The 17,605-nt window shown below is 41.4% G+C and overlaps 1 protein-coding gene across 3 annotated transcripts in view; it reads left to right on the forward strand.

Moving 5' to 3' along the window:
• Window positions 1-17,605, forward strand: part of LOC127003984 (cadherin-87A-like) — a 92,791-nt gene that overhangs the window by 33,209 nt on the left and 41,977 nt on the right. For all 3 annotated transcript variants that reach the window (XM_050871067.1, XM_050871066.1, XM_050871068.1), the window contains one exon: window positions 4,107-4,177. In XM_050871067.1, the coding sequence (XP_050727024.1) occupies window positions 4,108-4,177 (70 nt within the window). In that variant the 5' untranslated portion in view covers window position 4,107. The remainder of the gene's footprint in view (window positions 1-4,106; window positions 4,178-17,605) is intronic.

Consider the following 17,605-nt stretch of genomic DNA (forward strand, 5'->3'; position numbering starts at 1 on the left):
AAAGAAAGAAAATTAGATAAAAGAGAAAGGGAGAACACATAACAAAAGATAAATGAAAAGAAGGAATGAACATAAGACAAAAAAAAGGAAAAAAGTAGAAAGTAGAATAAAAGCTTCAATACCAAAATTAATTCACGAAAGAAAGAAAGAAAGAAAATTAGATAAAAGAGAAAGGGAGAATACATAACAAAAGAGAAATGAAAAGAAGGAATGAATATAGGACAAAAAAAGAAAAAAAGTAGAAAGTAGAATAAAAGCTGCCAATACCAAAATAAATTCACGAAAGAAAGAAAAAAAAGAAATTACGAAAAAGAAGAAAGGGAGAATACACGAACAAAATAGAAATGGAAAGAAGGAATGAACATAAGACAAAAAAAGGAAAAAAAGGAGAAAGTAGAGTAAAATCTTCAATACCAAAATAAATTCACGAAAGAAAGAAAGAAAGAAAATTAGATAAAAGAGAAAGGGAGAATACATAACATAAGAGAAATAAAAAGAAGGAATGAATATAGGACAAAAAAAAGGAAAAAAAGTAGAAAGTAGAATAAAACCTTCAATACCAAAATAAATTCACGAAAGAAAGAAAGAAAATTAGATAAAAGAGAAAGGTAGAATACATAACAAAAGAGAAATGAAAAGAAGGAAAGAATATAGGACAAAAAAAGAAAAAAAGTAGAAAGTAGAATAAAAGCTGCCAATACCAAAATAAATTCACGAAAGAAAGAAAGAAAGAAATTAAGATAAAGAAGAAAGGGAGAATACACGAACAAAATAGAAATGGAAAGAAGGAATGAACATAAGACAAAAAAAGGAAAAAAGTAGAACGTAGAATAAAAGCTTCAATACCAAAATTAATTCACGAAAGAAAGAAAGAAAGAAAATTAGATAAAAGAGAAAGGGAGAATACATAACAAAAGAGAAATGAAAAGAAGTAATGAATATAGGACAAAAAAAGAAAAAAAGTAGAAAGTAGAATAAAAGCTTCAATACCAAAATTAATTCACGAAAGAAAGAAAGAAGTTAAGATCAAGAAGAAAGGGAGAACACATAACAAAAGAGAAATGGAAAGAAGGAAAGAATATATGACAAAAAAGAAAAAGTGGAAAGTATAATAAAAGCTTCAATACCAAAATCCTGACAAAGGTCAATTTGGTTCCTGAGGCGTTTTGCTGCACTGGTTCTCTTCCTTCCTCTCAGGTGAAAGTCTCCTCCTCCTCCTCCTCCTCCTCCTCTTCCTCCGCATTTTTCCTCTTCCTCCTCCTCTTCTTCTCGCCTTCAATCCTCATTATTTTTCTCTCGTCTGCATTAGATGGAACGTTTAATGAAAATATATTTGTTTTTAGGTGATTTTTTTCGTAATTGCATAAATTGATCGTAAAATATAGGGGAGAGAGAGAGAGAGAGAGAGAGAGAGAGAGAGAGAGAGAGAGAGAGAGAGAGAGAGAGAGAGAGAGAGAGAGAGATACGATGTGTGTGTGTGTGTGTGTGTGTGTGTGTGTGTGTGTGTGTGTGTGTGTGTGTGTGTGTGTGTGTGTGTGACGTCTCCACCAATATTTATTTCGTTGGCATCAGGGTGTGATGGCAGCTGCCCCGACCTTTCCGGAGGCTGCTGTGACGTGCACCTCTTAGGAAGGAAAATGTCTGCGTGTGTGCGCGTGTCTGTGTGTGCGTGCGCGTGCCTGCGTGTACGTGCGTGCGTGTGTGCGTGTGTGGGCGTATTGTGTGTATGTGTGTGTAAGGTGATGCTATCATTTAAACGCAGGCAATAATTGTTTGTATTGTTTCTTCGTAAGATGATTGTGTCACCATCATTTTCGTGTTAATTGTATTTGATGACGATGCTGTTGGAGAGACCAAGGTTACGTGACACACACACACACACACACACACACACACACACACACACACACACACACACACACAGAGCCTTAAGAGCTATCGGAGCGGTGTGTGTGTGTGTGTGTGTGTGTGTGTGTGTGTGTGTGTGAAGGAACGAAACGATAACTGTCTACACTCATCACTGACAAAGGCACGGGGAACGCAAGGGAACGACTACAGATATTCACGCCAGAAATGGTAGCTAAGTGAACCCTAGCCAACCACATGTGTATTAGGCATTAAACTTTTGTAGGATTTATGTCATGGAGAGTCAAACAATCTAAACTAGATATATTCTAACTTGTAAACTTACTTGTCAACTGACTCCTTTCCAATACAAATGTATAAAATGTTCCTCGTATTGGTTTTCATTTATAGTTTAGGAAAAAGTGAGCGAAGAGCCAAAAAATTTCTGCCCAAAAATTCTGCACCGAAGCGAAGATCCAACTGTAGTAGATTGTAACCTCCTATCTGTCTTTCAATTTCCCGTTATAACTTTGACTAACACATTAGAAACAGTAATTTATATATACACTTCAAATTTAAACTTCCCTTATCTTCATCATTTAGTTTTCACAGCATCCATAATAAAAAAAAAGCAAATAAACTATATCTATATAGAGCCTGACCTTCACTTGTCATTACCTTCACTGACTCCATTCACATACCTGCTAGGGGGCAAAACGTTTAAGGGAACGAGATCCAGGCGACGCGTAACGTTTATTTATAGCTTACCTGTGTTACGTGGCTGGTGTGTAAGGCGAACACTCTAGTCACTTTTACCCCCTCAAGGTTACGTAACATAAGTTGTTTGCAAGACGTTTCCACTACTCAGTTTTGTTTTATGTTTCACGACGCAGAAACAGAAAAAAAGGTCCATTCTTTGATACGCAGTGCAAAGATTTATTAAGGTGACATGGTGAGAGTGGTAGGGGTGGTAGTAGTTGCAGTAGTAGTAGCAGTAGTAGTAGTAGTAGTAGTAGAATCCTTGTTTATATATTGAAAGATTATAAAAATTGGAACAAACAAACTCGCTATAGTTCGTGTTTAATTAAGAGTAACATAAACCTTGTAAGATTATTATTTTATTCATGGTTCGTTTATTGTGTGTGTGTGTGTGTGTGTGTGTGTGTGTGTGTGTGTGTGTGAGAGAGAGAGAGAGAGAGAGAGAGAGAGAGAGAGAGAGAGAGAGAGAGAGAGAGAGAGAGCAGCGTCAAGGAAATATAAAGAAAGTTGTCTCACGTATTTTCCTGCTCTCTCTCAAGGAAGTAAAAGAAAGGGGGGGATGATTATTAACAGCAGGTCGTAGCGTAGTATTAAGTTTTTACCTGGTCAAAATTAACGTCCATTTTTCTTTTTCTAGTTTTCTCCCCTGCCCAGGTGTGTTGGCTTCGTCAGTCGAGTAATTACCTGTTGAGTTGGCTGACGTAATATTTCGTTTCGTTTTTACCCTTGGTTGAAATCCCTCCATTGTTCGTGTGGTGTGTTTTGTGCGCGTGGGTGTTTTGTTGTGTGGTGAAGAAAGTGATTGCATGTTGCGTCTTCTTATTCTTATTCTGATCCTTCATTATTATTATTATTATTATTATTATTATTATTATTATTATTATTATTATTATTATTATCATTATCATTATTTTTTTATTATTATTGTTTTTACTGTTACTATTATTATGCTGCATATTTTCATTCTTTAACTTTTCATGACGAATGATTTCACCTTATGAGCCTAAAATTTCATATCTGTCACTTTTTTCAAAGTGTATATTTCGTTATCTTATTTTCATTACACACACACACACACACACACACACACACACACACACACACACACACACACACACACCGCTCCGTAGCTCAGTGGTTAACAACTCTGCACTACTGGGCTCGTGGCCTGGCAGGCAAAGCTTCGAGTCCCGCTCAGGTAGAGATTTTTCCGCTGACAAGGAGTGATTACTGCCCCCCTTGAGCAAGGGGGATAGAGTGTGTGGTGTGTGTAGGTCCTGGCAGTACCCAGAGATCGACTAAAATAAGCTTGCTCTAGTCGGAAGGGTGCTTGCTGGCGATTGCGAGTCCAATTCGTGATTAGGACGTGATGGGGTGAATTACACACACACACACACACACACACACACACACACACACACACACACACACATGCATTGTCATCGTCGCCATCTTGCCTACACTCGACCACAGTAATTATTTTTTTCTTTGTTTCTCCCTAGAATGACGCCTCGAGCCAGACGCCGTGACCAAACCTTCGTCCCGCTGCTGCTGGCCTCGCTCCTTGTCTCAGGTCAGTGGCGTTCCCTCCCAAATGGGCACTTCGAACTTTTACTCAAATGTTTGCTGTTAGAAAATTGTCAAAAGTTAGGAATACAATGTCACGTAATGTTAAGGATGCTATGTAGAATCTGAGACCGTATATATATATATATATATATATATATATATACATATATATATATATATATATATATATATATATATATATATATATATATATATATAAGACTGGAAAAATCCTTTAGTTCAATTATTGTCGTGTGTTCTTAAAGGAAAGTTGATCTTTAAGTATTATCTGAATTATCAAACAGGAACACAACGATTTAATATATATTTGCAGAGAAAATCGAAATGCTACTGCTGCCACGTATACTCGCATGGGAAACAGAGAAGTCATCTGAATATTGATTTGCCCCCTCTTTTTTTCTGACATATGTAACACCAGTGGGGTGTTTGGGTGTTGTATGTGTCTGTTTGCATGTGTAACGTGATGAAATCGTGGGTAACATGACGCAATGTTGACTAGCATGGTGCAGGGGGTGGCGTAACACATAACTGTCGTGTTTTTTTATACTTCCTAAATAAAGTGAATGTATCTAAAACAAAGGTTCGTCATACATTTAATAAACCAGCCCCACAACCTCTCCATGACAAAATATCATAAAAGGATTGAAAAGTATCAGTAGCAGTCACCTTCATAGCAAGTATACGTAACCAGACATGAACCGCGAGCCCCAACACCGCCGTGTGTAGCGTTGGCTTTAGTTATGGCCACGATGTCTGTGTAGCAATCTCTGTAGCAAGTATTCGTGAGGAGACAAGCCATGAGCCTCCACAACCATCGTGGGAGTGTGTATCGTCAAGTTTAGTCATAACCTCGATGCTGTTTTGTTTTCCCTTCCGTGTTTACTGTTGTTTTAGGGTTGTCTATGCACTTTCCAACCGGATTCACAGGTCGCGGTTTCTTGAAAGAACGGAAGTTCTCAAGGAGTTTAGAGGATTGTATTCTAGAACCCTCAGAGGCTCCCACATTATATAATTCCGTGGGAAGAGTCAATGAGGAAATTATGTGAGTCGTTTGCCTTTCGCTTATATGATCACCACACAGTACTTTGGGTCACTAGAGGACCATACTGTTCTGTACTGCATACACCCTGTTTGATGAGAAATATACATTTGTGGGGTTTATTTTGTGTCCTGATAGATTGCGCATGTGTGTGTGTGTGTGTGTGTGTGTGTGTGTGTGTGTGTGTGTGTGTGTGTGTGTGTGTGTGTGTGTGAAACTAGTGAAGTTTTTCAGTGGGATCAACTCGGGAACAGAGCGGCTGCGATGGTCTAATTCACCACCATGGTCTGACCTCGTAATGAGTCGCGATCGCCAGCCAGCACCGTCCCCGAATAATCATGGAACTCACAAGACAGTGATGGGTCCTTGGGTACGGCTGAAACCTCGCACCTACACGCACCTGGGAGGCGAGGCACATCCCCCGACTGACACCCGGCAAACATTCACTGCTGGGTGGACAGGGGGCACGGATGAGAGGAGACTGCTCATCCGTCCCACCCCGCCCGGGAATCAAACCTGGGTTGTGAGGCAAGCGCGTTAGCCAGAGCACTACGGAGCTGGGAGGGGGGGGGGGGGACGAAGAAGACCCACTGCAGTTGCCTTTCAGCTGGATCAACTCCAGAGCAGCGGCGAGGGTGTGCGTCTAGAATTCTCTCCTCCCATTATAAAAAAAATAATAATGATAATAATGGCCGCGAGCAACGCAACATAATCACCATAATATGCACCTTTCTCCTTCCCTTCCTTCCCTTCTTCCCTCCCTTTCGCCTTCCCTCCCATTTCCCTTCTCCCTTACTCCCGCGACTTCTTGCGTAACGTCGATGCATAGAGATAAAAAAATAAAAAAACGAGAATCATTGCATTCCAGACTGCTTCAGAATTCAAATTAACATCTTCCCTCTCCGCTACCTTCTCTCTCTCTCTCTCTCTCTCTCTCTCTCTCTCTCTCTCTCTCTCTCTCTCTCTCTCTCTCTCTCTCTCTAACCTGTTCATCATCATCCACTTTGCTCTCTCGTCCTCTTCCTTCCTAAGAAAAGAAACGGTAGTCTTTTTTTTTCAGAAATCGATTACTAATAAATATATAAAAAAAACATATAGAGAGGAATGTACTATCTTGTGGCTTGTGGCGTGTTGTGTGTAGCACCGGTAAAGTTCGGGAGTCGTCTGCTGGAGGGGAGAAGGAAGGGGGAGGTGGTGGTGGCGTTAGTGTGGTGATGGCTGATGGGGGCAGTGGTAGGGGTGAAGTTTGGGAGTTGTCTGGGGTGGAGGGAGAATGGAGGTGGTGATGGTGGTGGAAGTTTGGGTGGTGATAGGGGTGTAGTTTGTAGGCTACAGGTGGTATGTTTCAGAAGTTAGATTACGAAGCGAAGTTATTGGTGGCGATAGCGAAGTATGTAACAAGTTCTATTAGGTCTAAAGTCTTGCTTGAATCATGATAGTATATTTTTGCGTGAAGTGAATGTTGTCAGGGAAGAAGTCGTCGTGGTATAAGCGTGATGGAGTTTGAAGAAGTTATCATAGAGGTGACCCCGAAAAAGAAGTTCGAGCGAAAGAATGGTGTGTGTGTGTGTGTGTGTGTGTGTGTGTAGTTGTTGCGGTAAATGAAGGTGACGCTGATGTTCGGAACGTGACCCAACAGATGGCAACACTGTACTAGGAAGTGAGTGGCGGGAAGGAGGAGAGGGAACGAAGTAGGCAAGGAAGGAGGAAGGAGGTATAGGGAAGGAGGAAGGAGGTATAGGGATGAAGGAAGAGGGGAAAAGAGGGAGGCTGGAAGCGAGGAAAACAGAGGTCAGGAAAGAGGAAAAGGAGTGAGAGACAGGGAAGGAAGAGAGGAAAGGAAGGACAGCGGAAAGAGGAAAAGGAGAAAGGAGGAAGGCGGGGAATGAAGGAGGTAGAGAAGGAGAAAGTGGGAAGAGTTGATAAATGAGAAAAGGAGGCAAGGAAGGGAAGATGGAGTTGTTTGCAGATTAATTCTGGAAACTGGAAAGATAGCGGAACAGCGAGGAACAAGTAGGAAGGTATGGACGAATGAGGAACGAGAAAGCAGTATGAAGAAAAAGAAGGAAAGGAAGGTAGAGATAACAGAGTGGTTCACAAACTAAGGAAACATGAAAATGCAGGCAACAGAAGGTCTATTAGCTTATTACAAGGTTACCCGCTCTGGTGATTTAATCTGCTCGACAGACACGTCGTACCTGCAGAGCAAATGAAAGCACTTCGGAATTCAATTTACTCCTAAAGGAGCATAATAGCGGTCGACTCAATTTGTAAAGGAGTTGATGGTATTCGCACTTGATTCTTCTGAAGGAAGATTGTTCCAATGGCGGATGACCCGGTTTGAGAAGAAACTCCTGCCACTGGAAACAGGAAACAAGAATAAGAGATGCAAAGTTGCTGGAGGAATGAGGAAGGAAATGAGTCTGGGAGACAGGAAGGAAGCAGGAAGGAAGAAAAAAGCCGGTTGCAGGAGAGAGAAAAAAAAAACAGGTTGAAGGAGAGGGAAGACAGAGATGGTAAAAAAAAGTACGGAGTTGCTTTGTGGGAAGAGGAAAGGAGAGAAGATTGAAGGGATGGAAAAGGTGCGGGGACTGCAAAAGAGAAAAAGGGGCATGATAGAGGAAGGGAATAGTATTTGGAGAAGTTTGGTGGAGAAAAGAAGTTAGGAGGTGAATGAGGAAAGGGATAAAACAGTGAAAAAAGTTATAAAGAAGGTAAAAAGAGAGAAGAGGTAGCAAGTATGTAGGAGGAAAGGGAGGAGGAAGAGAAGGAAGCAAGTAGACTTAGTATAATATAGAAATGAAGGAGAGAGAAGGAAGTTTGGAGTAGAAAGAAAGGGAAGTAGTTGGGAAAGGAAATAAGTAGGGGGGAAGAGGAGAGATATAGGAGGAAGAGACTGACTGGCTACAGCAGGTGGGTAAGCAGGTAGCGAGGATTGGGGTCAGTGTTCCCTCCTCTCCTCCTCCTCCTCCTCTTCGTCCTCCCCCTCCTCCTCCTCCTCCTCGCCACTCCCACCTCGTAACACCGGCACCAGTAGCATTCCTAGCACACACACACACACACACACACACACACACACACACACACACACTAATGTTAATGCAATACAAATACACAAAAAGAATCAATGAAATCCGAAAATGATAATGACGAAGGATTGAAACTCTCATTATACTTTATAGGACGAAGAAAATAGTCAAGATCAGGATGTAGAAAGGTTAGTGGTGGCGGAACTACGGGACTGCGAGGCTTGGAGGAAGTGGAAGGAAGGGAGAGATAATGAAGGAGAGTGTGGGATTAAAAGGTGAACAGCAATGAGAAAAGAGGAGTAGGGAGGGAGGGAGATAATGAGAGCGGGAGAGAGAACAACTAGGGAGGTAATGGACGGTAAAAATGAGACGTAATGAGTGGTTAGCGAAGTGAAGGGAGGTAAAATGATGAATGACGTAATGTTGATGAAGGGGAAGAGAAACGAGAGAGAGACAGACAGACAGACAGACAGACAGAGAGAGAGAGAGAGAGAGAGAGAGAGAGAGAGAGAGAGAGAGAGAGAGAGAGAGAGAGAGAGAGAGAGAGAGAGAGAGAGAGAGAGAGAGAGTGAGTGCCTCAGTCCATTAAAAAAGGGATCCGTATCTTCGAGTGAGGCTTAGAGGAACCTGTCTTGATCTTGAGGCACCACCAGCAGAACCACGCCTTCCCTTCCCTTCCCTTCCATGCCCTTCCAGTCTTCCCTCTCTGATAAGCCTAACAATCCTCCACCCCTCCCCCTCCCCCTTCACCCCCTTCCCCCACCCTGCCCTGCCCGCCCCCTGCTCTTGGTTCGGTATTTTGGACCCTGTAGCACCATGTTTGTTTGTATGGGTATGTATGGGCCCGCTTTCCTCTGCCCTGTTCTCTTTTCTGCCTTTAAGTACCCCACGTGCCCTTTTTAGCGGGTATTTCAGTGACGGGTATTTCAGTATTCGACTTTGATTTCTCACCTTCATCCTCATCCTAATCATCGTTGTCAGTTTTATCATTTGCCTTATCATCACCACCTTCATCATTTCTCTTCTCCTCCTCCTCCTCTTCCTCCTCCTCCTCCTCCTCCTCCTCTTTATAATCATCATCATCACATTAATTTTGTCTTTTTCTTCCTCCTCCTTCTCCTCCTCTTTATAATCATCATCATCATCACATTAGTTTTCTCCTTCTCCTCCTCCTTCTTCTCTTCTTTATAATCATTATCATCATCATCATCATCATCATCACATTAATTTTGTCTTTTTCTTCCTCCTTCTCCTCCTCCTCCTCCTCCTCCTCCTCCTCCTCCTTATAATCATCATCATCATCATCATCATCATCACATTTGTCTTTTTCCTCCTCCTCCTCTTCCTCCTCCTCGATTTAAAACAACTGACCATTTATCTTTATTATTACTTATTTATTTCATATTATATCCAAAACAGTTAGTCTCGTTTCTTATGGTAGTAGTAGTAGTAGTAGTAGTAGTAGTAGTAATAGTAGTAGTAGTAGTTATAGTAGTAGAAGTATAGTTATCATCATTACTCTTTCCTTCTTCTTCTTTTTCTTCTTCTTCTTCTTCTTTTTCTTCTTCTTCTTCTTCTTCTTCTTCTTCTTCTTCTTCGTGGCCCTTCATCGTCTCATCGCCCAAAGTTTTCTTCCTCACACTTTCTTTCACATTGTTTATTGAACGTCACGAGTCTCTTCCTTCCTCTTTCCAACTCCCACCTGTTCTCTCTCTCTCTCTCTCTCTCTCTCTCTCTCTCTCTCTCTCTCTCTCTCTCTCTCTCTCTCTCTCTCTCTCTCTCTCTCTCTCTCTCTCTCTCTCTCTCTCTTCATTACCCTTCTAAACCTACTTTCTCCATTCAGTTTCTCCTGTTTTTTTTTACTTACTCCTTAGTCATCCCTTATATTTACTCCCTCCTAGCCTTTTATCAGTTCCCTCTAGTCCGTTTTCCTTTTTCTTATCCTAATTATCTCTTCCTTCCATATCTCTCTCTCACTCTCTCACTCTCTCTCTCTCTCTCTCTCTCTCTCTCTCTCTCTCTCTCTCCCCGTCCCTTTTTCTCATAACCCACACGACCCTCAGGTCAGGTGGGGCTCAAGCTTTCTCCAAAATGGTTCCCTTTTTGTGGCTGCTGTTTAGAGGGGAGGGACCCTGCTGCTGTGTGGGGGGAGGAGAGTTGGGGGGCGGGGGGCAGGACTGACGCACACAGGGCCATATTCTTGAACATTTCGGCTTCCAAGCTCACGCACATTTGACAAAGCTCTCTTAGGTAGAAGTTTAGGGCATTCTCATGAGTCGTTTTATGTGCCTAGTGATAGTTTGACAAGCCTTCTGCACCATGAATGTAAAAGACACTCATGAGCTCGCGACTAATCTTCTTCGTGACCTTTGTAAATAGTTGTTGTGAGAGCCGAAAGCGTTTAAGAATACGAGCCCTAAAGTCTATGTGCCAATTTTACAGTCCAGTGCAGCAAGTTTGTAAGCTCCCCACCAAACACAACATACGACGAAAATTCCGTGTATAGTGTTTGGCGTTGATATAAAAGTAGGAAATTTTAGGAATCCACACAGGAAATCTTTTTAATACCTGGTACCGAGTAGAAATAACGGATCATTGTGGAGAATATAGTTTGGTTTGGGTGCTTACAATGACTGTGCTGGACTGTCAAACTGGCCCTATATATAGACTTTGACGGGCCCTAAACATTTCGGTCCCCAAGCACTCCCACATTTGACAAGGCTTTCATAGGGGTTTAGGGGATTTCAATCAGTAGTTTTATGACCTTGGTGATAGTTGGACAAATTTTCTTTATTATGAACGTGAGTGCAAGCATGCCCAAGCACACTCACATTTGACAAGGCTTTCGTAGGGGTTTAGGGTATTACAATCAGTAGTTTTAAGACCTTGGTGATAGTTGGACAAAGTTTCTGTATCATGAACGTGAGTGAGAGATAAAATGACATATGAGAACCTGATTAATCTCCTTTTCGACCTTAAGAAATAGCTAGTTGATGTGAGTGGCGGAAGCGTCTGGGAATACCAAGGAGAGCACAGACACCCACATACAGGCAGACGAATAGACTGGCTGGCGGACGGGCAGACATACAGACTGGTTGACGGACCGACACACACACACACACACACACACACACACACACACATAGAGAGAGAGAGAGAGAGAGAGAGAGAGAGAGAGAGAGAGAGAGAGAAGTTATACATGTTGAGGTATGAGAAGATCGAAAAACATACCGTGAAGAATGAGAAGCGAGAGAATATGCACAAACAGAACGAGAATAATGAGTTGAATAGAGAGAATTTGCACAAACAGCGAGAATAATGAGTTGGAGAGAGAATATGTACAAACAGCGACAATAATGAGTTGAAGAGAGAGAATATGTACAAACAGCGAGAATAATGAGTTGAAGAGAGAGAATATGTACAAACAGTGAGAAGAATGAGTTGGAGAGAGAGAATATGTACAAACAGCGAGAATAATGAGTTGGAGAGAGAATATGCACAAACAGCGAGAATAATGAGTTGGAGAGAGAATATGCACAAACAGCGAGAATAATGAGTTGAAGAGAGAGAATATGTACAAACAGACCAGGAATAATGAGTTGGAGAGAGAATATGCACAAACAGCGAGAATAATGAGTTGGAGAGAGAATATGTACAAACAGCGAGAATAATGAGTTGGAGAGAGAATATGTACAAACAGCGAGAATAATGAGTTGAAGAGAGAGAATATGTACAAACAGACCAGGAATAATGAGTTGGAGAGAGAATATGCACAAACAGCGAGAATAATGAGTTGGAGAGAGAATATGTACAAACAGACCAGGAATAATGAGTTGGAGAGAGAATATGCACAAACAGCGAGAATAATGAGTTGAAGAGAGAGAATATGTACAAACAGCGAGAATAATGAGTTGGAGAGAGAGAATATGTACAAACAGTGAGAAGAATGAGTTGGAGAGAGAGAATATGTACAAACAGCGAGAATAATGAGTTGGAGAGAGAGAATATGTACAAACAGCGAGAATAATGAGTTGGAGAGAGAGAATATGTACAAACAGTGAGAAGAATGAGTTGGAGAGAGAGAATATGTACAAACAGTGAGAAGAATGAGTTGGAGAGAGAGAATATGTACAAACAGCGAGAATAATGAGTTGGAGAGAGAATATGCACAAACAGCGAGAATAATGAGTTGGAGAGAGAATATGCACAAACAGCGAGAATAATGAGTTGGAGAGAGAATATGCACAAACAGCGAGAATAATGAGTTGGAGAGAGAATATGCACAAACAGCGAGAATAATGAGTTGGAGAGAGAATATGCACAAACAGCGAGAATAATGAGTTGGAGAGAGAGTATGCACAAACAGCGAGAATAATGAGTTGGAGAGAGAGAATATGCACAAACAGCGAGAATAATGAGTTGGAGAGAGAATATGCACAAACAGCGAGAATAATGAGTTGGAGAGAGAATATGCACAAACAGCGAGAATAATGAGTTGGAGAGAGAATATGCACAAACAGCGAGAATAATGAGTTGGAGAGAGAATATGCACAAACAGCGAGAATAATGAGTTGGAGAGAGAATATGCACAAACAGCGAGAATAATGAGTTGAAGAGAGAGAATATGTACAAACAGACCAGGAATAATGAGTTGGAGAGAGAATATGCACAAACAGCGAGAATAATGAGTTGAAGAGAGAGAATATGTACAAACAGACCAGGAATAATGAGTTGGAGAGAGAGAACATGCACAAACAGCGAGAAGAATGAGTTGAAGAGAGAGAATATGCACAAACAGCGAGAATAATGAGTTGGAGAGAGAGAATATGTACAAACAGCGAGAAGAATGAGTTGGAGAGAGAATATGTACAAACAGACCAGGAATAATGAGTTGGAGAGAGAGAACATGCACAAACAGCGAGAATAATGAGTTGGAGAGAGAGAATATGCATAAACAGCGAGAAGAATGAGTTGAAGAGAGAGAATATGCACAAACAGCGAGAATAATGAGTTGGAGAGAGAGAACATGCACAAACAGCGAGAAGAATGAGTTGAAGAGAGAGAATATGCACAAACAGCGAGAATAATGAGTTGGAGAGAGAGAACATGCACAAACAGCGAGAAGAATGAGTTGGAGAGAGAATATGTACAAACAGCGAGAATAATGAGTTGGAGAGAGAGAATATGCACAAACAGCGAGAAGAATGAGTTGAAGAGAGAGAATATGCACAAACAGCGAGAATAATGAGTTGAAGAGAGAGAATATGTACAAACAGACCAGGAATAATGAGTTGGAGAGAGAGAACATGCACAAACAGCGAGAAGAATGAGTTGAAGAGAGAGAATATGCACAAACAGCGAGAATAATGAGTTGAATAGAGAGAATTTGCACAAACAGCGAGAATAATGAGTTGGAGAGAGAATATGTACAAACAGCGAGAATAATGAGTTGAATAGAGAGAATATGCACAAACAGCGAGAAGAATGAGTTGAATAGAGAGAATATGCACAAACAGCGAGAAGAATGAGTTGAATAGAGAGAATTTGCACAAACAGCGAGAAGAATGAGTTGCAGAGAGAATATGTACAAACAGCGAGAAGAATGAGTTGAATAGAGAGAATATGTACAAACAGCGAGAATAATGAGTTGAATAGAGAGAATTTGCACAAACAGCGAGAAGAATGAGTTGAATAGAGAGAATATGTACAAACAGACCAGGAATAATGAGTTGGAGAGAGAGAACATGCACAAACAGCAAGAAGAATGAGTTGAAGAGAGAGAATATGCACAAACAGACCAGGAATAATGAGTTGGAGAGAGAGAATATGCACAAACAGACCAGGAATAATGAGTTGAAGAGAGAGAATATGCACAAACAGACCAGGAATAATGAGTTGAAGAGAGAGAATATGCACAAACAGACCAGGAATAATGAGTTGAAGAGAGAGAATATGCACAAACAGACCAGGAATAATGAATTGAAGGGAGAGAATATGCACAAACAGACCAGGAATAATGAGTTGAAGAGAGAGAATATGCACAAACAGACCAGGAATAATGAGTTGAAGAGAGAGAATATGCACAAACAGACCAGGAATAATGAGTTGGAGAGAGAGAACATGCACAAACAGCGAGAAGAATGAGTTGAAGAGAGAGAATATGCACAAACAGACCAGGAATAATGAGTTGAAGAGAGAGAATATGCACAAACAGACCAGGAATAATGAGTTGAAGAGAGAGAATATGCACAAACAGCGAGAAGAATGAGTTGAAGAGAGAGAATATGCACAAACAGACCAGGAATAATGAGTTGAAGAGAGAGAATATGCACAAACAGAGAATAGTGGGTTGAACAGAGAGAGAATTATGTACAAACACGGAAAATCAGTAACAGACAGACTGACACGCAAATACAGACACACAGACAGAATGATATACAGAAGCGGAAACAGACAGACAGGCAAAAAAAATAGGCAACAGCTCCCGAAACACATTAGAAAGCAAACCAACACAAAAAACAGTAAAAAAAAAAAATATATATATATATATATATATATATATATATATATATATATATATATATATATATATATATATATATATATATATACAAAAGAAACAAGCACCCCCAGCCATGTGTGTGTGTGTGTGTGTGTGTGTGTGTGTGTGTACATCAAGCCAAACAAACCGCCATTGTGGTTATGCATGTACGTAACTTCAAGACGAGCAAACAGGAAGTAATAGAATCATGTATACTCTTGTGTGTGTGTGTGTGTGTGTGTAATTCACCACGGCCTGATCATGAGTTGGACTTGCTTTCGCCGGCAGGTACTACCCTCACGACGTGAGCAAGTGCTCATTATTGTCGATCTCTGGGTACTGCCAGGACCTCACACACCACACACCCCATCCCCCTTGCTCAACGGGGGACAGTAACCACTTCTAGTCAACGGAAAGAATCCGGTCTGAGCGGGGCTCGAACCGCCTTTTTTTTTTTTTTTTTTTTTTTTACATCTTCGCCTGTGGCGCCGGTAGGCTTGTTTTTGGAGGGGCCCGATGGTATGGCCCAGCCCGTTGTGGCGCAGGCCAGTGTTTATAGTGGCGCCATCTTGCACTGGCTCATTCTGCCCTCCCGGAACTCATCTTTAATCCTAGAATCAAGAGTCCGGGTTGAGAGGTGGTCTTCTGGACAGCATGTGGGTAGTTTTAAGCCACTCGGCGGCTGCTGAAAAATCCCTGCTTGGTGGCACCGGGCGGGGATTGAACTCGCGTCGTCCCGAATGCGGCGCCGTCACGCTGTCGACTCAGCCACCGTTTGGCCGTGAAGCCTTGTAGCGCGGCGCTCTAACCGATTGACCTACCGGATCGGTGTGTGTGTGTGTGTGTGTGTGTGTGTGTGTGTGTAAGCGGAAGATCAAGCACAGTCATCATCATCATTATCATCATCAGCATTATTATCATTGCTTTCTATGATGAGGAGGAGCAGAGGAAGATATAAAGGAAAGGATGAGGAGAAAAATACATAATAAAGAGTAACCAGGAAGAAAACGAATTAAAAGAGGATATGGGGAAGGAGGAGGAGGAGGAGGAAGAGGAGGAGGATGTATAAAACGAGTCACCACGAAAGAGAAATTAACGGAGAGGAAGAAGGAAGAAATGAGAAAAGAAGAAAGAAAAGAAGAAAAAAAGGAGGAGAAAGAGGAGGAGAAGGAGGAGGAGAAGAAGATGTATAAAACGAGTCACCACGAAAGAGAAATTAACGGAGAGGACGAAGAAGGAAGAAATGAGAAAAGAAGAAGGAAAAGAAGAAGAAAAAGGAGGAGAAAGAGGAGGAGGAGGAGGAGGAAGAAGATGTATAAAACAAGTCACCACGAAAGAGAAGTTAACGGAGTAGAAGAAGAAGGGAGAAATAAGAAAAGAAGAAGAAGGAAAAGAAGAAGAAAAAGGAGGAGAAAGAGGAGGAGGAGGAGGAGGAGGAAGAGAAGGAGGAAAAGAAGAAGAAGAAGAAGAACCTGTAGGTGCACATGGGTGAGCTTCCTGTGTGTGGCGGGAAGCAGAGGTTGACGCCCGCTACGATGCACACACACACACACACACACACACACACACACACACACACACACAGGAAGAACATTAGACAGTCGGCTGTACGGAGAGAACATTATAAATGATAATAAAAATAAATATTAAAATAGACATACTTACAAATAGATAGATAGGTGGATAGATAGATAGACATAGGTTGAGGTAGATAAAAGAGTTGCATAGATAGATAAATAGATAGACAGAAAGATAGATAGATGACTGATAGATACATTAACACACACACACACACACACACACACACACACACACACACACACACAGACACACACACAGACAGAAATATTTATAGATGGATACAAGAGGGAAAGAGAAGACTGCTGGCGGTTACTTGCATCCGTTAATAAAGAAAAAAGTTGTGAGGCTTAAGTATGGCAGACAGACAGCTACAATAATCACATGATAGACTAGTGAGCAGACAGACGCACCCAAGACAGACAGAAAGACGAACAGTTAAGAAGATGAAGCGGGTAGCGACAGATAGAGGAGAATTAGACAGTTATCATTGTGAGGTATACGCAGACATACAGTTAGGAAGATTATGAGGAGGGGACTGCAGAGAGAGAGAGAGAGAGAGAGAGAGAGAGAGAGAGACCTTTGTAAATGAGCAAATGTGGATAAAAAGTCAGGAATTTGAATAAGGCACGGAATAGACATATGTTTGAAAGATCGTAAAGTAGATAATGAAATAAATAAAGTAAAAGCAAAAAAATATATATAGGAATTGACATTTGTTTAGACTGACGGTTTCACGCACACACACACACACACACACACACACACACACACACACACACACACGTACACAGCCTGTGCCCCTTAGTTAGCAGGCACACTCGAGGATGGTGAAAGTCAGTGTTGCAGAATTCCTGGCTGGTTTTGGTCTCTCTCTCTCTCTCTCTCTCTCTCTCTCTCTCTCTCTCTCTCTCTCTCTCTCTCTCTCTCTCTCTCTCTCTCTCTCTCTCTCTCTCTTTAAGTAGCAATAATAGTAAATATGGAAGAGATTTTAAAGTTACATCAGCTTCCGATTCCAATATATAAACTTCTCACCACAAGAGAGAGAGAGAGAGAGAGAGAGAGAGAGAGAGATTGTAATAACGCAGGAGACGTAAAACCGGTAAGACAAAACGGAAATGTCAAATGCGAGTCATCTATTTCCTCTTCTCTCGTCATATCTTGATTATTCTTGCTCCTCTTTTTCACCTTAATTTGTATCAATTTCAATTTTTAATATTGTTT

This window comes from Eriocheir sinensis, chromosome 27, assembly GCF_024679095.1.
Source record: "Eriocheir sinensis breed Jianghai 21 chromosome 27, ASM2467909v1, whole genome shotgun sequence".
In the NCBI taxonomy this organism is placed as follows: domain Eukaryota; kingdom Metazoa; phylum Arthropoda; class Malacostraca; order Decapoda; family Varunidae; genus Eriocheir; species Eriocheir sinensis.